Source organism: Macrotis lagotis, chromosome 8, assembly GCF_037893015.1.
Source record: "Macrotis lagotis isolate mMagLag1 chromosome 8, bilby.v1.9.chrom.fasta, whole genome shotgun sequence".
Taxonomy (NCBI): Eukaryota; Metazoa; Chordata; class Mammalia; order Peramelemorphia; family Peramelidae; genus Macrotis; species Macrotis lagotis.
In genome coordinates this window covers 100,904,453-100,928,072 of record NC_133665.1, presented here as the reverse complement: position 1 = coordinate 100,928,072, position 23,620 = coordinate 100,904,453, and the positions used below count along the sequence as shown (strand labels likewise).

Sequence of the window (23,620 nt, the reverse complement as noted above, 5' to 3'; positions counted from 1 at the left end):
ACCAGGAGCTTCTATGGCCAGACCAGAGCCCCTCTGAAGGTATATGTTAAAGAGAGACTCTGTCTTCATAGTCAGAAAGCTCAATGCCTACAATCAGGAAAACCAGGGTTCAAAACCTTACTCTAACCGTTGTTAGTTTGATGACCATGGATTTGTCTCTTAAACTCAATCTCTATTTTTTTTAAACCATAAACAACTACCTTGTGAGGCAGGTAGTAAAGATATAATTATCCTATTTTTACCGATGAAGAAAGTAAGCCAGAGAAATTAAAGGATTTGCCAAATATCATAACTCCAGGTCCTTTTTTTTAATTTCCAAGGTACCATTTTGCTTCTCTCAGAACACATAGCCATTTCTCCAGCATCCTCCTAATAACTGTTATTGAATTTTCCCCAGAGATCTCATATAGCAGTTTGCATCTTTCTGATACATATGTAAAAATAGCTGAAATCCCACACATTTAGGTTTGCAAAACAATTTACCATTTGAACCTCAGAACAATCCTGTAATAGTGTACACTGCATATTATCTGTGTTAATCTAATTATTCTTCCATTAACTCATTGAGAAGGGGAACTTTGTAAGAAATTCTCTATATGTTCCATACCTCTGAACAAACTGCTGAGCTCACAAAAGTAATGTGTTTGTTGAATAAATGGATAAATGAACAAAAGAGCAAATGAATGAATAAATCATTCTCCACTGATGAGATAAATTTAATATAAGGACAGTGGGCTCATGTGAGCTTTTACCAAGTTTTACCAAGACTTTTCCCTTTAAAAAAACAAAACCAAGGGGCAGCTAGGTAGCACAGTGGATAGAGCACCAGCCCTGGAGTCAGGAGGACCTGAGTTCAAATCCGGACTCAGACACTTAATAATTACCTGGCTGTGTGGCCTTGGGCAAGCTACTTAACCCCATTTGCCTTGCAAAAACCTAAAAAAAAGAAAAAATCTATTTGGTTTATTATATCAGCAGTTTAAATATGTTGTTCTTTTTTCCAGCTCCTTAGCACTTTATAAGCCAAGACAATGTTGTCAATTGTGGAACAAAGAAAGAAATTAGTGCTTGGTTTAGATCTCTACTTTTACTTCTTTTTTATTTAACTCTATTTAAATGTTATGATTTATTTTTTGAAAAAATTTTAAAAGTAACTGCAATGACTTACCACCATCTTATCTGCCTGGAAAGTCCTCTGGTAACAGACGCCAGACTGGGTGACCACAATGCCTTGCCCATGCCGGTGGTCAGCCTGCCACAATCCAATGTAACGTTCCCCCCTAGAAGATGAGACAGACAATCTGTAGCAGAGGGCTGGATCATAAACTATTGCCCATTTCACCCTCCAGCCCTTGATAAAACAGCTAGTGGGTCTTGTTGGCAAGGTATCACACAGCAGACAAATCATGTGGGATCCTAGGGCGGAAATGGAAAAATTAAGGAGAAAGCTACATATTTCTCTGACATATTTTATTCTTCCCCTTTTCTTTAATTTCTATAATTTAAAGGAAATGAATTGTAGGAAAAAGTACACTGGATTTGGATCCAAGAGACTTGAATCTGAATCCCAACTCTGACACATATTATCAGTGAACAAATGCCTTCATCTTTCTGGATGTCAGATACTTTAACTGTAAGATGGGGTTATGAACTATCAACCCCATAAAGTCAGTGTCGGGAAGATGATTCATAAGCCATAAAACACTCCAGAAATGAGGGTATTTATTATTGTAGCACATACAAGAGTGGAAGTCAGACACCCTCCTAGAAATAGGATATAATAGCAGAGAGAACAAGGTATTATTCTTGACTTGAGGGTCAGGAACCTAGGATTTGAACCTAGCCTCTAAAACATTATCTTTGTCAACAATTTCCTCATATATAAAATAGGGATCAATAATAATAATAATAAATTAATCAGTAATCAATAATTATATGACCTACCTCATCAAATTGTTGAGGAAAGGTTTTATAAATCAGAAAAATTATATAAATATTATTCTCAATAAAAATAATAACTAATATTTATATTATACTTACTGTCTTGTTTGATCCTAACAATAACCCTTGTAAGCTAGGGGCTCTTATTATTCCTATTTTACAAATGAGGAAACAGAGGTGAAATGACTTGTTCAGGCTTAACGATCAAATTTGAACTCGGGTCTTTCCGATGACAGGCCCAGCATCTTATTTGCTGCACCACATGAAGCTTTTTGAGAAGGCATGAAAGGGAGAACTTTTGTCTGTTCAGCAGGATGAGGAAGTCAAGTCTCTAGTGTGGGCTGCCAATAAATAAATCAAATCACAAATATGTGTATTCTGAATTCAAATTCATTTCACTTTCTATTTCAATAGCATTGGTCTTCAGAAGATCTCAAAGTCTTTTCTCACTCTTTGAACCAAATCTTCGAGAAATGGAAATTGTATTTTTCTCCACCTTGTTATGTGGTTTAGAAAAGTTTCAGCTCAGTATTAAAGTTGAAGGGTTATCTGGGCATGGGGTCATAGATTTAGAGACAAAAGGGCCATCTAGTCAAATCCCCTCCTTTTATAGGCAGGGAACTGAAGCCTAGAGAGGTTAAGCAAACTGGCAAAGGTCATCCAGGAGTACATGTACGATTTGAACCCAGGTCCTCTAACTCACTCATTTACAGGGAGGAGATGCAGATTAGACCAGGGAAGGGGTTCACCTAAGACCAGAGCCAAAGACTTCTACACTTGCCTCTCCAGTCCTAGTCCAGGGCTCTTTTGGTCACACTCTATGGTGGAATTAGCTGGAAAGGAAGGAGCAGAACCTGTGAGCCCTGATTTTCTCTTTCCTGGTGTGGAGGCAGAAAGCACTGAAAATTCAGTTCCTAGATCATAGATTCAGAACTGACAGAAACCTTGGAGGTCATTGAGTCCATCCCCACTCACTTGATGGATGAAGTGGTGAAGCACAGACAAGCTTCTGAGGCAGGATTTGAACCCAGGTCTTCCTGACTCCAAATCCACTATCTTATCTTCTACAATGGGATGCATGGGGCCTCTCTTTACAATTTCTCTTAGAACAATGTCCTGATCTGATATCCTTCCTTGAGATAGAAAATCTAATCATGTTTTCCTTGAGTAGGAGACTTAACCAAAATAGGGAGTGTATTGAGAGTAAAGGAAGCTAGAGCATGATGCCAACTAAGAGTGCCTTGTTTATTGTTGACAAAGGAAGTGGGGATGAGGAGAAGGAGCCTTTGTGAGGGAGCCAGGGCTGGGGCTCTTTTTAATTCTTTATATGCAAGGGATGTCTTTGGCAGTAATCTGGCAAACCCCTTCTCAGGACTGTGTTTAAATGAACAAAGTGCAGTGTTACAAAGAAAACCCATTGGATTAGAATGCAGATACCAAAATATTTCTTAAAACTAGTCATAAGCACCAAATTAAGAGCTCCTGCATTAGGAGGAAAAGTATTATGATTATTCTCTCAGAGTCTGGGTCCACATGAACATAAATCTCAATTTATAATTACACACACACACACACACACACACACACACACACACACACACATACACATGAAACTGTCTGCTTTTGTTTTCCCATTGCTATGGATTCTCATCTCTGCTTCCATGATAAGTCTAAAAGGTTAAGTCTTGCTTTTCTGATTCAAAGGGAAGGAACTCCACCAGGAGGAACTTCCCTCCAAGCAGGTGCTTGTGCGTTTATTCAATTAGGTGTCTGATAGATGGGAGCAAATGAAAATCTTCCATCCCTCATCACCTTCCCCCAAATTCCTTACCTGTTTCCGGTCACTGTTAAGAGCCATCGAACCAATCATACGTTTTAGAGGTCTCTTTAAGTCAGTTTTCTCTGGGGTGTCCTATTTTCCCCATCAGACTAAGAGTTTTTACTCAGGCAGCAAGTTCATAAGAACAGAGTCATGATTTTTCCCTTAGGCTGCAGGTTCCCTATGGTATGTTTCTTGCTCAAACAAGCCAAGTCTCAGATTTTGGCCATAAGGCTGTGACAGAAAGATGAATTGGCAGCTACTAATAATCCAAGGGAGAAATTCAATTTCTACACAAGGTCCTTACCTGTCTTTGTCCTCCCAGACCCCGTAACCATTCTTCTTGTCTCTGTCCCAGTGCCCCGTGAACTTAAAGGGCTGTGGAGCCTGAGAGGAGCTCTCTAGGACTCCAAACCCCTGCCTCATGTTGTCTCGGAAGTAGCCTTTGTACACAGACTCATTGGCATACCTGAAGGGGAAGAGGAAGTCTGTAGGTCAACAGACATCAGAAAGGATATGGTGGCCAGCACATCCTAAACAAGAACTCCACACCTCAACAGAAGGAGACCAAAGCTGTTGCACCTCAGAGCCAAGGCCATCCACACCATTTTGAGCCAAGTCAATTCATTGAGAAAAACTCCAGTGCCTGGTTACAAACAGAGTTCTGGCCCCAGTTACAGAGAGCTGATGCTGTTGGCCTTCTTCAGCCATGACAGATATCTTGACTCCCCTCATGAGAATTAGACAGGAAACTTACTGAGGGACCTCTGGGCCAGTTTCTACCAGAATCCCCCAACCCCACTTGGCTAAGAATCTGCCCCCTGCTTCCTGTTGCCCATTGTAGTCCTGATGTCAATGACTCCTAAGGGAGGGCCGGTAATAAGAAACAATAACTCGGTCATTCAGAACCCAGGGTGGACCAGGCAAAGATGAAGGAATTGTAGAAGTTAGGAAGCATATTTAGACCTATATCATGTGTTAGCTACAAGCATTAAACTGATTTTATTTAGCTCCAGAGAAAAGAAATTTAGATAAATGAGAAGAAATGAGAAATAAATTTTGGTACCATATAAGAAAAATTTCCTATTGATTCATGGACATAGCAGGTTCCCTATCATTGGAGATATCCAGGTGGAGGCAGGGTAACCAATTCTCGGGAGGTGAGATGGAAGGAATTCCTGTTTGGGTTCTAGGTGGACAAACTTGCCTCCAAGGACCCTGCCAACCAAGATGCTGTCATCTTCCCCCAGTGTTCCTGCCCTTTCTCTTTGTTTGGGAGATTAATGAGGCTGGAAAATTCATGCTAGAAAAGTCACTACTCCCTAAGGAGAGATGCACTAGAAACAGGATTCCCAGAATCACAGAATGTTGAGCCTGGGAGGGATCTTAGTTTAGAAACCATTTAGTTCAAATGCTGGGCACACAACTCCTCCCAAGGGACAGATGAATTTGAATGGGAAAATATTACATATATGTATTAATATAATTAGTTTTCTTGTAATATATTTTATTTTATACATTTTAATTCTGAGAAAGGAGCCTTATGCTCCTTAAGAAAGCTTGATCAAAGCAATACACTACCGTGTCTATAACCTGAAAAGATTATGAAACAGGTAAAAACATCACTTGTACAAAAATATTCATAGCAGCCCTATTTGTGGTGGCAAAGAATTGGAAATCAATTAAATGCCCTTCAGTTGGGGAATGGCTTAATAAACTGTGATATATGTATGTGATGGAACACTATTGTTCTGTTAGAAACCAGGAGGGATGGGAATTCAGGGAAGCCTGGAAGGATTTGCATGAACTGATGCTGAGTGAGATGAGCAGAACCAGAAAAACATTGTACAGCCTACACACATGGGGGTGATGATCAACCTTAATGGACATGCTCATTCCATCAGCACAACAATCAGGGACAATTTTAGGATATCTGTGATGGAGAATACCATCTGTATCCAGAGAAAGAATTGTGGAGTTTGAACAAAGACCAAAAACTATTACCTTTAATTAAAAAAATTATCTTATGTAATTTTATCTCATACTTTATTTTTCTTCCTTAAGGATATGATTTCTCTCTCAACACATTTAACTTAGATCAATGTATACTATGGAAACAATGTAAAGACTAACAGACTTCCTTCTGTGTGGGGGGGGAACAAGATTAGGGGGAAAATTGTAAAAAAAAAATTCAAAATAAATAATTTAAAAAATAAATATACAGAAGGAACCTCAAAAAGAGTCATAGAAACAAAAACAAATTTAAAAAAAAAAAGTTTGATCAAGTAAGGCCTGAACCTAGGGACTATAGAGGGAAAGTAATTGGAGCAAAGTCACCCAGTAAATCTAAGAGCAGAGCCAGGGTCTCACACCTGGGTCTCCTGAATCTGCCTTGGGTGTTTATGTATAATATGCATAGAGGGCAGGAGGGTGTCACTCTCCTCCCCACCTCCTCCCCACTTGGCTCAATACCCAGTGTCATTACTTACTCACAGATGCCATAGCCCTGCATCTGGCCCTCCTGCCAGTGGCATTTATAACAGTCATACTTGTCTTCAGTCCCATGAGGGACCAGGCGGATCCCAAACCTATAGAATCAATCAAAGATGGCACATGAAGTCTGTGATGATCTAGCTCCTTTTCACTCCCCCATTCCAGGGGACCTCTGGTCCTCTCTATTTCCTGCTTCCTAGCCCGCTCTCTTTCTCCAATCAGCTCCTAAAAACTCTCTATTGCTCCTGCTAGATTTATAAGTATTTTTTAATGATGATCATGACCATCACAACCACTTATCTATAAATCCAGGAAAACTGGGTTATTAACAGCTTACATTTCCATTGGGAAGACGTTTACAAACAGCTTTATAAACCTTGAAACACTTTGTAAATGAGAACAATTATTATAATTATCTTTGTTGTTAATTCATTTCAGTTGTGTCCAACTCTTCACAACCCCACTTGGGGTTTTCTTATCAAAGATACCAATATGGTTTGCCATTTCCTTCTCCAGCTCATTTTTGGAAATGAGGAAATTGAGGCAAACTTATCTAGGGTCACACAACTGGTAAGAGTCAGATTTGAACTCATGTAGATGAGTCTTCCCAATTCTAGGCCCCTACTGTTCCTGCTACTGTACCACACAACTGCCCCACTTTATCATTTTGGTGTTTACAAAGTCACTTTCCACCCAACAGTCTTATAAGGTAAGTAATTATCATTATTCCCATTTTAGAGATAAGAGACTTGGCCAAAGTCAAAAAGGTCAAACCAGCATGAAAAGAAAACAAATTCATCTTTGCTTCCCACTCCTTTTCTAAAAAGATACCCTTCCCTCATTCCCTGATTTCTTCATCCTCTCCCTTGCAAAAATCAAGCTGGTTCCTAAACCGACAGAAGAGTCAGCCCCACTCCCCCGGGTCCCCTGCCCCATGTGGCCTCAGCTTTGCCTCCCCTTTCCTGAGCTGTCCCAGGATCAGGCCCTGAGGCTTTCCTGCCCTCGCTATCATGACCTTCTCAACTCATGGGGTCTTACCCATGCTCCAAACCCTGGTGGAAATCACCAACATGGTTTCTTCCATCCGGCCACTTCAAGGTGCCCCTGAAACACAAACAAGTGAAAAGTAAAGGCAGTTTAAGGGCAGCTGCTCAGGGACAAGGACAGGAGAGAAGGCAGTCATGCCTTCAAGTCTTCATCTGTTCCTTAACTTTTCCGGATAGCAAAAGCCTGCCTTTGGTGTCACCAATAAGAAGTGTGGAAGAGGAGCGGCTAGGTGGCACAAGAGATAGAGCACTGGCCCTGGAGTCAGGAGTACCTGAGTTCAGGTCCTGCCTCAGACATTTAATAATTAATAATTACCTAGCTGTGTGGCCTTGGGCAAGCCACTAAGCCCCATTTGCCTTGCAAAAACCTAGGGGGAAAAAAAGTGTAAAAGAAAGGAGAATCATAGACAAAAGAAACTGTGTGGATTCAGGCTTTTCTAATAATGATAAAAATGACAGTTGGCATTAAGTCTCTCAATTTGTAAAGTTCATAGTGCAAAAGAATACTGTATTTGGGATCAGAAAACTCACTCATCTAACATTGGGGCTGTTCAAATAGCGAAGGGGATGCCCTTAAGGGTTCCAAGAATGAACCAAGGAAGTGTTGAATAAATTAAAATGAGGATTTCTTTGGTACATAGACTGGACTAAATGAGGTCCATTCAGCTCTCAAATTCTGGAAGACTCTTTCCCCTCAAGAACCAGCACTTCCCCTGATCACTCACTTTCCATGAGGCTTCCCCCAGAACCAACTTCCATCATAGGTGGCGAGTCGGAACCGATCCTCAGTTCGAAAAGTGTAGAGGCAGCAACGGGAGGGAGGGGGCTCAAGCCCCTCCTGATTCTGGTCCTGCTCCAGCACAGGGAAGTCCTTCTTCTCACTCAGTGCCTGGCAAATGGCCTGGCTCATCTTGGACAGCCAACAATCCTACAGGAAAAAAAAGCTAGGGTAAACATTTCAAAGATTTGGGGAAGGTAGGAAAGAAATTGGGGAGCTAAAGTCATGACACTGCTTTCATTCATGCCATACCATGAGGAAACCTTACTGAAATGAGCATATAACAGTCTCCAAGCTCATCTCTGTGTCCTCAGGGCTGCTAGATGGTGGAGTATATAGAGCACCCCAAATTATAAATTAAGAATGCCAAGAGTTTAAACTGTGTCTTAGATACTAACTGGCTTAGTCAAGCCATTTAACTGCTGCCTGCTTCTTCAGTTTCTTCATATAGAAAATGGGAAGAAGAACACCTACTTCCCAAGATTGTTGAGGACCAAATCAAATCATCAATGTAAAGGACTCTGCAAACCTTAAAGTCTAACATAAATGTCGATGGTGATGATGATGATGATGATGATGATTACAATTTACTAACTATTCCTACTACCACTAATACCACTACTACTACCTCTGACAATGACAGTAACAACTACTACCATTACTATCAAGATAGAACTCCCACAGCTACTCAGAAGAGTCCTTTTCTTGATCATACCCTCCCCACCTCAAACTTTAATCACCCTTAACTGCTTATTGGTTATTTCTATTATTAAACTCTGTCTAGTTAGCCCAGAGTTTAGAGAGGAGCACATGAGAACCTGATGAGGTGAGGGGAGAAGGGATTAAGGTGGAGAGGGATTCTGACTACATGTAGAAGAGTTAGCTTCACACAAGGGAAAAAAATGTCCTCCTGAGGCTTAACCTAAGAGTAATCATCTCACAGCCTCATACTTTGGCTCATAGAGTCAAATCTGACTCTATGACTTCTGACTCCAGTCAGTATTTTCTCCTTAGGATCTTTGTAGAGTAAAATATTTCTCACACCTTCTCTAAATGAATGGTCTTTCTCAATCAGGATATAAACTTCCTGAAGACTAGCTGATCTGCTTATAATCTGTATTACCAACATTTAGTATGTAATTAGTGCTTAATAATTTTTTTCTCTTATCCATTCATTTCATTCAGAGAGACCTATGCAAATAAATGGTGTGGTTGTGTGAACAACTCTTTCTGTTACAGACATAGCTCTATCACTTCTCTTTCATTCCAAGGAAGAAATCTGTATATTCAAGACAACTCACCATGGAAAGAAAAGGGCCCTGGACTTTATAGCCAGGTGGGAAGGATGCCTGTGGTTCACTGACCCGACCCTTCTGCTTTCCTGGCTCAGCCTCCCTCCCTTCTCACCTTGCCCTGGACATCCTTTGCAGAAAGAGAGAACTCTTCTTCAGGTGTGATGACATGGAACCCATACCTGGAAGGACAGGAGTTACAATCAGCAGTCCACAATAGTGAGACCATGGGGTAGTGGAATGAACCTGGACCCAAGGTATGAAACCTAAGACCAAGTCACAATTCTGCAGCTGACTCTTTGTGTACTCCATCTAAACCTATTTCTTCCTCTGCAAAATGGGAGTGAGAGGGGCATAGCCAAGATGGCAGCATGAAGGCAGCATTTCCTAAGAACTCTGACCCCCCCCAAACCCCCCCAAAATGAACAAAGGATGGTTCTAGCCAAAATTTAGAGGGCCAGAACCCACAGAAAGAGTGAGTGATACATTTTCCCAGTCCAAGATAACTTGGAAGTTCCGCCAGAAAGTCAGGACCGGGGCTGGAAAAAAAGTCAGGGGGCATGGCTTGGCACAGCCCAGCTGAGAGATCACCAGCAACAGCTTGAAGGGGCGGTGAGAGAACTCTGCTGCACCTGGGCAAGTGTGGAGTGAGGAGCATAGCTAAAGAATCTGCAGCAAGAATCAGGAGAAAGCAGCCTGCACCCCCAGAGACTGTAAGGGAAGTCTGCAGAGATTTCTCTGTTCTCCCTGGGGTAGGACCCCACTGTTTGCCTACACTCAGATATTGCAGTTTGGCCTTCCATATTGAGATAGCTGGATCCCGGGGGCAGCTAGGTGGCACAGTGGATAAAGCACTGGCTCTGGAGTCAGGAGTACCTGGGTTCAAATCCAGTCTCAGACACTTAATAATTACCTAGCTGTGTGGCCTTGGGCAAACCACTTAACGCCATTTGCCTTGCAAAAACCTAAAAAAAAAAAAAAGATAGCTGGATCCCTCCTTATAACTCCAGGGCAGAGGGAAGTAGTGGGGGGGGGGGCGCGGCCATCTACACATCAAAGCACAGGCTAGAGAACATAAGACCTTGGAGGAATAAAGGTCCCTGTGGGCTGTCCCCACCCCCAAAAAAAAACCAACCCCAAAGTCTTGGAAGTGCTGTAAATTAGTCTTGGGCTAAGGAAATGAATAAACAACAGAAAAAGAATCCAACCACAGAGAATTACTTTAGTCCCATGGAAGATGGGAAGATATACTCAGATGATGACAAAATAGAACCTTCCGTATCCAAAACCTCCAAGAGAAATAGAAAATGGTCTCAGACTATGGATGAGCTCAAAAAAAGACTTTGAAAAGCAGCTAAGGGAGGCGGAGGAAAAATTGGGAGGAGAAATGAGAACGATGCAGAAAGATCATGAAAACCAAATGAAAAGCTTGTTGAAAGATATTCAAAAACATAATGAAGAAAATAATATGTTAGAAACAAGTTTAGACCCAATGGAAAAAAGCAAAACAAAAGGCAAATGAGGAGAATGCATTAAAAAAGAATTGGCAGCTGGAAAAGGAGATATAAAAGCTCTCTGAAGAAAATAACCTCTTCAAATGCAGAATGGAACTAAAGGAAGCTGATGACTTTGCAAGAAAGCAGGAAGAAATAAAACTCTGCCAAAAAAAGCCAAAAATTAGAAGAAAATGTGAAATATCTCATTGGAAAAACAACCGACCTCAAAAACAGATCCAGAAGAAATAATTTAAAAATTATTGGGCTATCTGAAAGCCATGACCAGGAGAAGAGCCTAGACTTCATTTTTCAAGAAATAATACAGTGAAATTGCCCTGAGATCCTAGAAGCTGGGGGTAAAATAGAAATCGAGTGAATTCACCAGTCATGCCCTGAAAGAGATCCCAAAAGAAAAACTTCCAGGAATATTATAGCCAAATTCCAAAACTCCCAAATCAAAGAGAAAATTCTAAAAGCTGCCAGAAACAGATAATTCAACTGCCGAGGCTCCATAGTCAGGATTACACAGGACCTGGCAGCATCCACATTAAGGGCTTATAGGGACTGGAATATGATATTCTGAAGGCAAAAGATCTTGGTTTACAACCAAGAATCAACTACCCGGCAAAACTGAACATCTTCTTTCAGGAGAAAGGATTAGCTTTCAATGAAACAAAGAACTTTCAAACTTTCCTACTGAGGCGACCAGAACTGAACAGGAAAGTGTGATCTCCATGTACAGCATGAAAACAATGTAGACTATAAGACAGCCTTCTATGGGGGCGGAGAGGGAAGGGAGGAGGGAGGAAAAATTGTAGAATTCAGAGCCTTACAAAAAATGATGGGTACATATTACTATTGTATATAATTGGAAAACAAATAAAATTTTACAATTAAAAAAAATGGGAGTGAGAATACCTACATTATTTCTAGGATCATTTATAGGAAAGTGCTTTATATACTTTAAATGTTATAGAAATGAGATATTATAATTATTGTTAATATTCCAGCTTAGTAAAGTATCATCTCAGAAGACACTAGCACTGGCATGGGGCTTTTAATGTTTGCAAATGTTATCTGATTTTATCCTCACAGCAATCCTAGAGAGGGTTAGGTAAAGGGGGAAGGGAAGAAGCAGGGGTGTTTGGGAGAACTAGCACCTCAGGAGTAAAGGCTTGTTGAGCCCTTTTCAGGGTTGGGGTCCACTTGACACCTTTGGCTCCACAAGCTATAACATGCACATCCTAATAACCATCTCAGCAGAAAGGCTAAACCAGGAGGAGACTCAAACCTGTTGCTGAATTAGGGGGGTATCTACCCCCAGCATGTGAAGACTTTTCTGAAGGAATGGGAAGATAAGAACAATTTGTTCCAATGTACCCACTAGTTTGCTATTTATAAAACAGAAAGAGAAAGGAAAAAAGTAAAATGACTAAGATTGAGAAACCTTGACCAAGGGCTGGCAACATAGTGTTTTAGGGAAAGAGCTCAGGATTTAAAGTTAAGTGACAGAGGCAATGATTTCCTGTCTCAGGCATGTAGAGGATCTATATAATCAGAAGGCACCTTAGAGGTCATCTGTTCTAGCCTTCTCATTTTATGGAGAAAGAAACTAAGACCCTGAGAGGTTCTGTCATCTTCCCATGGTCAAAGAATCAGTAAATAGCAAGGGCTCACTTGTTTTGTTTTAGGTTTTTGCAAGGCAATGGGGTTAAGGGACTTGACCAAGGTCACACATTTAGGTAATTATTCAGTTAGGTAATTATTAAGTGTCTGAGGCCAGCTTTGAACTCTGGTTCTACTGATTCCAGGGCTGGTGTCCATTGTGTCATTTTTAAGAAAGCATTTTGTAAACCATAAAAAAGCCATCAGGAAGAAAGCTATTGTTTTGATTAAAAACCTACCATGTTGGGGCGGCTAGGTGGTACAGTGGATAGAGCACCAGCCCTGGAGTCAGGAGTACCTGAGTTCAAATCCAGCCTCAGACACATAATAATGACCTAGCTGTGTGGCCTTGGGCAAGCCACTTAACCCCATTGCCTTGCAAAAACTAAAACAAAACAAAACAAAAAAACCTACCATGTGCTAGGCACTGTGGGAATCAAAGAAAGGCAAAAATAAAAGCAGTTCCTGATCTCAAGGGGCTCACAGTCTAACAGGAAGATGTATCCAGGCTAAATTGGGGGTGATCTCAAGATTAAGGAGGACTGGGAAAGGCCTCTTTCAGAGGGCAAGACCTGAAGGAAGCCAGAGAAGCCAGAGACAGAGAGGAGAAAGGAGGGCATTCCATGCATTGAGGACACCCACTGAAAGCTTCCTTCTTATGGAGGAAAAGGGAGGGGGAACTGAGTCAGGGTCACCACATGCCATCTCACCACATCCTCTTCCTACTAGCCTTGCTGACTCACCTGTTCGAGGTCTGCTTCTTGTCAAGTGTGGCATCCACCCAAACCAGCTTCAGGTCAAAAGTCTGGAAGTTGTGACCCTGAAAGAACAAAAGATGGCATCACTGACCATGGGCCCAACTTTGGTGTTGCTCAGTCATTTCAGTCTGACTCTGTGGCTCCATTTGTGGTTTTCTTGGCAGAGATATTGGAATGGTTTGGCCAATTCCTTCTCCAGCTCATTTTGCAGATGAGGAAATTTAGGCAAATAGGTTTTAACCAGTTTTCCCAGGGTCACACAGTTGGTGGTTTGCATTTCCTTCTCCAGCTCATTTATAGATGCATAAAAAATGAGGAAAACAGGGTTAAGTGACTTGCCCAGTGTCACACTGCTAGTAAGTGTCTGAGGCCAAATTTGAATTCAGAACTTCCTGACTCCAGAATGGGGTCACCTCACTGCCTCAACTGCAAGTATATTTTGGAAGAGGTCATCCAACAGGTGGTTTTTATTTGTTTGTTTACAAATTCTGCTCTTATGTTCAAAGTGTACTCATCCTATCCAGATAAAAGAGCTATGGTCCTGAGTTAGGAAGCCCAAGTTGCAGCTCCAGCTCTACCCCTGACAAGCTGTGACCCTGTGGCAAGTGATTTGACTTTTTGGCTTTCCCAGTGGTAGAATGAAGAGATGAAGAAGGTACAGTTCGTTGGGGGACCCAGATCCCCAGGTCCAAGCCCCAGCCCAGATGAGCTGCATGACCTTGCAAGGACTTCTGTTCTGATCCTGTCAGACACAATTCACACACAAATAAGCGTGGGGACATGACACAGGCAAAGGACCAGAGGGACATGTCAAGTGGATGTGAGGAATAGAGAATGGGAGGTCTGCAGCGATAACCCTGGAGGAGGATTTCACTGGGTAGAGATGTGGGGGGGGGGGCTCTGAACCTCAGCCCCCCTCCTCCCCAAAATGGTGGCTGCCCCACTACCCTAAAGGATGGTTGTGAGGCTTATACTATAAATTACTTCATCCAGTGCTAGCACTTTCCTTCCAACAACCCTGTGCTGAATGAAGCACCTTGTCCTGAAGTCTGGGGCAGAAGGAAATTTGTGTTATTAAACAAGTCAGCTTTTCTAGGTTTCAGTTTCTTTACCTGTAAAGTGAGAGATCAGAAAAGATTTGTTTCTAATTTTCTTTCCCATGCTAAACATCCAATAGGTAATTTATTTTTTTTTATTGTTAGGAAGACTCCTAAACAATGAAAAAGATTTTATTATAGTTCATATTTACACATTCCTTTAAAGTTTGCTGTCATTTTTTTAAAAACTAGACCTATGATTTTATTGGTATTGGGAACTTGGAATGAGTAAACATTTATCTATACAGGACAATACCTGCTCTACAACAGCTAGAAATTGTCAGAGGCAGAATAACAATTCAGATATTCTTTTTTGTTTGTTTGGTTTTTTAAGGTTTTTGCAAGGCAATGGGGTTAAGTGGCTTGCCCAAGGCCACACAGCTAGGTAATTATTAAGTATCTGAGGCCGGATTTGAACTCAGGTACTCCTGACTCCAGGGCCAGTGCTTTATCCACTACACCACCTAGCGGCTCCTACAATTCAGATATTCTAAAAAGATGCTGAGTGCCCTTACCTTGGGGCCATACTTCTGTTGGCATGGATACTTATCCATGTTTTTTCAGGGTAGGGGCTGAGCACTTACTCCATATCCCTCCCTATACAATCTCCAAAGAATACACATCCCTAAAACTATTGCCTCTATCTCTTTCCTGAGACCACTTTTCTCACCTGCAGTAGAACAAGAACATCATTGAAAAGGAGGACTCGGTCAGCTCGGACAGGGCTGGCCACCACTGGCACTTCTTGGCTGTCTTGGAGCAGTCGCCGATTGGCAGTGCAGAGGGCATCCTAGAGAAGACGGGGCGGGGGATATAAATATGATGGGGAGAGATCTTGATGGGAATTCAATGAAATTCAGAAGAAGCCCCTGGCTCCCTCTCCCTCCCATCTCCATCCTCCAAGAAACTAACCCTTCCTCTGGCATCCAATGCTCACAACATTACTGGTGGTTAAGACTTGCATAAAATAATGAGAGTTCTTGGGCAATAAAGACAATGGACAATACACCTAAGCTTGTTAAGATTTTTTGGACATCATTTTTGTTGTGTTTTTTGTAACTTGTTTTTATGAAGAAAATAACCCTACCATAATGAAGCAAATATATTGCAAGAGGACTCACTATATCAATGTGGACAACATTTGTCCTTCGTTCCCAAGGACATAGAATATCAAAGCTGGAAAGGTTCTTAAATTCCAAAACTTAGAATGTCAAAACTGAAAGATGACAGAAGGAGAGACAGGTGGGAGTCAAGGAGAAAAACCCCTTCATTTATAAAGGAGTAAACTGAGGCCAGGGAGAACATGCCCAAAATCATCTACTGAGTTAGTGGCATGGTCCAGACTCAGTGTTCTGTTCACCAGACTCTACTACAATGCAAACTGCTAAGTGAGGTGGTCCGCTCCCAACACAGGGAGGGGGGCCTTCTCAGAAAGGCAGGCTAAAAACACAGACTCTCCCAGTTTAAGATCATGAATTATAACCTATTTATTCCTTCTTCCCAGTTCCTGCTTATTCTTTTCCAAAATAGGAAAGTTTATTAAGGGGCTGTAGAGACCAATGTAGAATGAGGGATCTCAGAGGGTCTTTAAAATTAAAAAAAAAAAAGAAAAAGCTCATCCCCTCCTCCAAAAGTCTTAGCCCTAAGTAGAAGACTGGGCAAAGTACTTGCCCTTGCCCGGATCACTCACCACCAGCCGGTTGCCCAGTCTCTCCCACAGAGCCTGGGTGGCTGAGGCCTTGTCCAGAGCCTGTCTGATGAAGGTCTGAAGAGCCACGAAGCGGTCAGCAGCCTGGATAGCCAGCTCCCTGGCAGTGTGATGCTAAGAGAGGGGAGGCATAAGTAAGGGCCAGGGCAGAGTCTGAGTCCTGCCAGATGAGGGAAAGGGGAAGACTTGGTAGCCATGGCCATGATAATATCTAACATTTCTAGCGTACCTTGAGGTTTATAAGGCACTGTGCCTATAGCATCTCATTTGATCTTCACATAAGAACCCTATGAAGCAGATATTATTATCCCTATTTTATAGATAAGGAAACTGAGGCTGAGAAAGGTTAAGGGACTTGATCAGGGTTTCTACTGATCAGCTACTAAGTTTCCAGATGAGACTTGAACTCAGATCTTCCTGACTTCAAGTCCAGTACTCTTAACTACTTCGCTGCCTCAATATTTATAAAGTTGTCATGCAAAAAGGAGTTTTGATTTTATTCTGCATGGTCCCAAAATTGGGACCAATGGATGGAAGTTACAGAGAGATTTAGGCTTTAAATAAGGAAGAATCTTCTAATAAAAAGAGCTGACCCAAAGTAGAATCCTTTGTCTCAGTACCTTCCCAATTCCTGGAGGTTTTTCATAGGCTGGATGACCATTTCAAATGTCACATAAAAGGGGATTTCTACTCAGGTACAAATCTACAAAGATAGCCCCCCAGACACTTTCAGATTTGGGGATTGTGAAATTCTGTGATTCTATCAGGATTCAATGTATCTGTCATCTCCTTAGATGCCACAACTCACAAAGATTCTTTTTACCTTAAAAATAAAATCAGTTCCTTCTGGAAGGCTTTCTTGATTCAAATATCACATTTAGAGCAGGAGCACTTAATTATAAATACAACTCCAAGTTCAGTGCTCTTAGAATTTGTGGGTGCTGTATTCACAAGAGTTCTGCCATTTGTAAATAGTTTTATGCCTCTCTTTACCCTGTCCCTTCCCTGTGGGATACTTGTCTCCCTACAAGTTAGGGGATCTCTAAGAGCAGGGGCTCCATCTGTGGCCTCTCAGACCAAGGGCTCCCTTGGGCTGGAGGCTGTGTCTTCCCTCCCTCCCAGGCAGTACCTCACCAACAGCATCTCCAAGTCTCAGCAAGATGAGGACGTACTGCTGCACGTGATCTGTGAGAGGCTGGCACAGGACATGAGGCAGGGCAGCTGTCCCTGAAGCCTCCAAGGCCACGTTGGTCAGGAACTGCTTCAACACCTTCCTCTGGCTCCTCCAAAGCTCACTGTCATTCCATGGCCCCAGAGGAAAAAAAAAAGGAACTCCACAGTGGAACCTCTTTCCTTTTCCCTCCTTTATCCCTCTCTAATTCCCAGTCTCTAGGTAGCAGATTCCCAGCTCCTAGGACTCCGGATAAAACAATCTTTCCACTCTATCACACTGCCTCCCATAGATAAATTAAAATAGGCCTATCAGTCAATAATTTATTAATGGCCCAAAGCTGACCAAGGCTTAGCTCTGAGTCCTGGGCTGGTTCAGGGAGCTGTAGCCACGCAGCCTAGGACTCAATATCTCTCCAAGCCCCAGCCCCAGGACTCCCCCCTTTCACTCACTTCTTCTTCCTGGTGGCCTTCTGAAAAGTCTGCAGCACCACACAGTCAGTGTATGTCACAAAATACCTGTAAGGAGTAGTTTTATAAGATACCCACATGGAGGACATTAAGTTTTCTCTGCCTAGTCAGGTTCCATCCATGACACCCCAACTTTCCACTTTCCTGCCCCAACCCTGCACTGGATTCAGGGAAAATAGCCATGGCTAGTCTATGGATGTCTTTGTTTACCCTTCAAGAATCACAGCCCTGGCCTGGGGGCTGTGGTCCTATGCAAACAAAGGTGATATTACATTGCCAACTTGCCTTTTTTCTCTATTTTTTCTATCACTCTGTTTTTAGTTAAATTTTGTCTTTTCCTTTCTACTATTCCCTTAGCCTTACCCTCCCAGGAGGCCAGATGCTCCAGAAAACAGGGCTCACATATCTTCCCCCTGTCTCCCTTACAAACAGCCCATCTGGGTTCCTCCAGACACCAACCACTTCTAAGACAGCTTTGATTCATACTGCTATCACCAAGGTTGTTAACCTAGAGTCCATGAGCCCTATTTCAAAATAAGTAATTTCCTTTTTAATCCTTTATATTGTATTTTTATGCACTTAAAAACAAAGAAAGGACTATCAGCTTCCACAAGTCATGCTGGTAAACAGAGTCTTGGAGAAGCCTACACAATGCCTCCTCCTCCAGAGCACTCACTGTCGGTAGGCCTCCAGGAACAGGTCCGGTCTGTGAAGAAGGTGCAGGGTTTGCAGGCTGACAGTGGCTGGGGAGTTAAGCCTCTGCCTCAGGGTCTGGAGGCTGGCCTGGGTCAGGTCCCACAGGTTCTGGTACTGCTCGCTGAGTTGCAGCAGCAGCTGCAGGCACTCTTGATCCTTCATGTTGAAGGGCTCTTCTCAGACAAAGAGAAAACACCATCCCTGAGGGGCTGGCTCCCTTTGGGGAAAGGGTCCAAATAGGGCCCATCCCCAGAACTTTGGGAGGAAGACATGACCAGGTAGCCCCAAATACCTGGAGCCTCCCTTTTCCTCCCATCTCACCATGAACAGTGTGTTCTAAGCAAGCAGGAAGACTTGGGGAATCAGACCTCCTAATCCCTCCACCCATATACTGGCACACACTCAGATACCTGTGTTTGTGCTCAGGTACACACTCAGACTCATACACACTTACATAGACCAACTCACCGGGGGCGGGGGGGGGGGGGGGGGGACAGAGACTAGCAGGGATGACTGACTGCTTTGCAGGGATAAAAGCTTAACTATATCTCCAAAAACAATGAATGTAGGCCATACATTTTAAATCAATTCACATTACATTTCTCCATCATCTTCTTAGACCAACAACAAAACATTAAATCAAGAGCTGATCTATAGACTTTATTGATTTTAGAAGTGAAAATGCTAACACAGAAAATTTAATAATCAACTCTGGTGAGCAGGTTTGAACTGGCCTCAGCACACCCTGGCCCAGTTTAGATAATCTCAATAAACTCACTCAGTGTTTGAGATATACCTACCTACAGCAGATAAGAGAGATAATTAAAGTGTAATTGGGTGGTTTAGTGGGAGGGAAAGAAAGGAAATGAATGAAGGTGAGAAGCCAGAGAAGAAAGAAAGGAATCATCCCAAATTATTATATCTGTTAAATATAATCTATAATTTATTATATCATATATAATAGTACACAATGTAATACCATGTATATTTGTTGTTGTCATTTCAGTCAAGTTTGAGTTTTCATAACTCCATTTTGGGGGATTTTATTGGTAAAGATAATGAAGTAGTTTTCCATTTCCTTCTCTAGCTCATTTTACAGATGAGGAAACTGAGGCAAAATGGATTAAGTGACTTTCCCAGAATCATACAGCTAGTAAATGTTTGAGATAACTGAGGCTCAGAGAGGTCTAAATGTCTTGTCCGATGTCACCATGGCAGCCGGGTTGCAAGATTCCTTCTCAAATCTCTGTCTTTTCTTAGGCACTGTCTCCCTTTCCTGTAGCACATTCCTTTCTCACCTCTACCTCAAAGAATCTCCACCTTTTTCAAGGCTAATCTTGGATGCCACCTCCTACAGGAGATCTTTCCACTCTGACATCCCATAAGATTTTGTATTCATTTTGTGTGTCTTTCATAGTATTTACTCACTATGCCATTTCCCCAAGTAGCAAGTAAGCTCCTTGAGAACAGGTCTTTGTAGTCTTAGGACATAGAATAGTATCTGGATACAGTTGACACTTAATAAATGTCTGTTGAATCGAATTGTATCACGAAAGTCTCTGCCAAGAAGCACACATCAACCTGGTGACTGAGGGGCAGCCTGGTAAGACATGACCAAAGTGGGTTTCAAGAGCAGTGTAGACCAAGATGGACTTAGCCCCTCTAAGCAGCTCAGTGATGAAGGACAATCCTAAAAGACTTGTGTGGAAAAATGCCCTCCTCATCCAGGGAAAGAACTGAGTCTGAATGCAGGCCAAAGCTGACTACTTTCACTTTTAAAACTTACTTTATTTTTTTTCTTCCTTGTTTTTTCCCCCCCTTTAGTTCTGTTTCTTCTTTCACAACATGACAAAAATGGAAATAGGTTAATAAGCATGATTATTCAAGTTGATTACTCACTGTCATGGGGAAGGAAGGAAGAAAAATGTGGAGCTCAGAAGTTCACAAAAAGATGAATGCTGAAAACTATTTTTGCATGTAATTGAAAAAAATTAAATAACATTAAAAGAAAGAGAGTAGTCTAGACCTAGATGTGCTACTTGCTGTGTTATATTTGATAAGTTCTGAACTTCTCTGGGTCTCAGGAACAGAGATAGCATTTGCCCCAGACACCTCCCAGGGTTGTGATGATGATGATCAGGGGAGCTCTTTGTAAACTGCAAAAGCTTAGGACACATGGCAGGAATTATTAATTATTCTAAATTTAAATTGAATTGAATCATAAAAAGTCATTGTCATAAGGGCTAGACCCTTTTCAAAGATGGGGGAATTGAGATCAGAAGAAATCACCAACTTTCCCAAAAGAAAAAAATTACTGTGATATAGAGATTTCAGGAACCATTTTTTTTTTTTTTTTTTTTTTTGCAAGGCATTGGGGTTAAGGGGCTTGCCCAAGGCCACACAGCTAGGTAATTATTAAGTGTCTGAGGCCGGATTTGAACTCAGGTACTCCTGACTCCAGGGCTAGTGCTCTATCCACTGTGCCACCTAGCCGCCCCTGAACCATTTTGTAAATGAAAAAAACAAAGCTCTCTCTGAATACTTCCAACTTTAAATCTATGACTCTGGAACTTGCAGAGGTTCACAATGATTAGCGATTAGTGTTGAAATGAGATTTGAACTCAGATCTCCTGACTTGGGGTCAGAGTCCTCATCCTCTGGGAGCTTACATAGAGATAAAACACAAACAAATACAGGGTGAGCATGACTGCCAAGCAGGAGGATGACAATGACCTTGTCCAAATCTCAGCTTAACTTTTGTTCCTCAACTGTTTCCCTCCCATTCATCTCTAGGAGAGATATAAAGGAACCTTAAGTTGGAGAAAAACTTGGCAGTTTGTAGAAGCCAATAGTCACTGGAGAGTCAGATCATTGGGAATGAGTTGGGGATATGGGGAAACTCTATCCCTAAGTCAGACTAAGGCTTCTGTCAGAGACTCTGCCCTTGGTGATCAGAACCATGCATTAAAAGAAATATTCATAAGCCTTCAGGGACACTGCACTGGCTGCATTCTGTTCTGGAAGCCCAGATCACAGGGCAGTGCATCTCCTTTTTGGAAAACGAATAGTCCAAAATCTAAGAACTGACAGGTCTGTCTTTGGGGAAGAAAAAGGAAAAAGTCAAAAGGCTAAGGGATTTTCCCTTGCCTCATGACTAGGTGTGTGACCTCTGCCTTGCCATGTGAGGCCAACCCTAAGTAATAACCTGATAGGGACTACACCCTATGTCCAGCTGCCTGGAAGACACTGCACACCTGGGCCCTTCCACGAGGAAGCCAGACAATACACTGGGGAGACAGACGATGCATTAGGCTTAGAGTCACAAAGATCTGAATTCAAACTTATCCTCAGATACTTAACTAGCTGTTTGACCCAGGGTTAAGTCACTTAATCTTTGTTTACCTCAGTTTCCTCAACTGTAAAATGGAGATAATAGCAGCATCTACCTCAAAGGGTGGTTAAAATATTTTAAAAGCCCTTAGCACAAGGACTAATACAGAGAAGATGTTCTATAAATGTTTATTCCCTCTTCCTTCCTAGGCATTTCCCTGGTCACAACTGTTTCCTACATAAGTTTATTCTTTGCACTGGTGGTTTGCATATTTATGGAATAGTATAATCCAGGGTTTGGGTTTTTTTTAATATACTATTAAGAACAATCTTACTATGCTATTTTATTTGTTTTTATTCATTAGTTTGATAAAGAAGGGAAGACACTGGGTGCTAACACAAATGAAGGTATTACAGACCTTCCCTTCACTAAAATTATCTTGGGGCACTAATCTTTTACTTTAGACTGGCAGCACCAGATCTTAGCCCCAAACCCACTGAGTCCTGAAGGGGCAATGACTTATTCATTTTTCATTTTTGTATACTCATTGCTTAGTCCAGAGTCAAGTAGACCTAAATTCAAATCTCACCTCTTACATTTACTAGTTGGGTGACCCAAGGCAGAACACGTAATCATTTCATATTTCAGGAAAATCTTATTAAGTCAGAGATCAGATACTATTGGTAGAGGGACTATCTGTATCAGGAGTTCTCACACTGGAAAAAAAGCACAATCTTTCATATATCAATATAATCCCAGTGCTCTGAACACAGTAAGCATTAAAAACAAATTTGTATTTACAAACATGTTTCTTCAGAAGAATTTAGAATGAAATTAAATTAGAATGAAAGCTTCCTGAGGACAGAGGACACATTGGTTTTTGATCTTTATATTTTCAGCCACACAAGACTTGAGTTCAAATCCTGTCTCTGGCATTTTACTGGGCATGTGATACTGGCATATTTAATGTCTCTGAGCCTCAGTTTCTTACCTGTAAAATAGGATACAATAATGTCTAATAGAATTGTCATGAAGATCAAATGAGATATTATGCTTTCTAAAGCAGTTTGCAAACCCTGATACATTACATGCATCATATGGATATTTTTATTATTCAACATTTAAATAATCTTTGATTTCATTTGGACAAGTGCTTTCTTAACCACCACAGATTGCATCCAAACCTTAGCACTCTCCACTGTACCACACTGCCTTAAAGAATTTTACACAAAGTAGGCATTTAATAAATATTTGAGTTGAATAGAATTTAAATCACTCAGTAATTGGGACATGTGGACTGACAATATTTCATTCTGTCATTGTGTCAGCATACAGTAGGCACTTAACAAATATTCATCAATTAACTGATTCCAAGAAAGCTGGGCTGGAAGCCTCTAGTAGACCTGGGCTTGCGTCCAGATTGAGGACAAGGACTTGGGCAGTTTATCAGGACCCACAAGTTCACTGGCCAAGGCCAAAATGGGACTCTCCAGACATTTCCCTTCCCCAAGACTCGAACTCACCTGCCAGGAGCAGAGGTTGAAAGACAAGGGTGTTGATGCGGCCAAGTAAGGCCAAGAAAGTTTCTTCCTCTTGTAGCAGTGATGTCTCCTCGGGAGTAGACATGGCGTAGGGAGAAGTGTGGCTGGGACTGAACCCCCAGGCGTCATCAGGGTCCACCTGATCAGGGACACACAATTTCATCAGTTTGTCTCTAGAAACTGTTGCAAGATCACCAGCCCATCCCCACCATCACCGCCCAAAACAGAGGACCAAACAGAAGCCAGATGATCGACTGGGAAATGTGGCACATGAATGCACCAAGATCTTACTGCTCCAGAAGACATGAAGAAAATGAT

General features: G+C 41.8%; 1 protein-coding gene across 1 annotated transcript in view; it reads right to left on the bottom strand.

Annotated features, from left to right (window-relative positions):
- Positions 1-23,620, bottom strand: part of ALS2CL (ALS2 C-terminal like) — a 73,159-nt gene that overhangs the window by 33,763 nt on the left and 15,776 nt on the right. Inside the window, exons 2-14 of the mRNA XM_074197766.1 lie at positions 23,285-23,441; positions 18,411-18,603; positions 17,717-17,782; positions 17,223-17,388; positions 16,076-16,207; positions 15,056-15,175; positions 13,274-13,350; positions 9,485-9,551; positions 8,025-8,227; positions 7,292-7,357; positions 6,250-6,348; positions 4,068-4,229; positions 1,169-1,280 (exon numbers count right to left, since the gene is read on the bottom strand). Of these exons, the coding sequence (XP_074053867.1) occupies positions 1,169-1,280; positions 4,068-4,229; positions 6,250-6,348; positions 7,292-7,357; positions 8,025-8,227; positions 9,485-9,551; positions 13,274-13,350; positions 15,056-15,175; positions 16,076-16,207; positions 17,223-17,388; positions 17,717-17,782; positions 18,411-18,603; positions 23,285-23,387 (1,566 nt within the window). The 5' untranslated portion in view covers positions 23,388-23,441. The remainder of the gene's footprint in view (positions 1-1,168; positions 1,281-4,067; positions 4,230-6,249; positions 6,349-7,291; positions 7,358-8,024; positions 8,228-9,484; positions 9,552-13,273; positions 13,351-15,055; positions 15,176-16,075; positions 16,208-17,222; positions 17,389-17,716; positions 17,783-18,410; positions 18,604-23,284; positions 23,442-23,620) is intronic.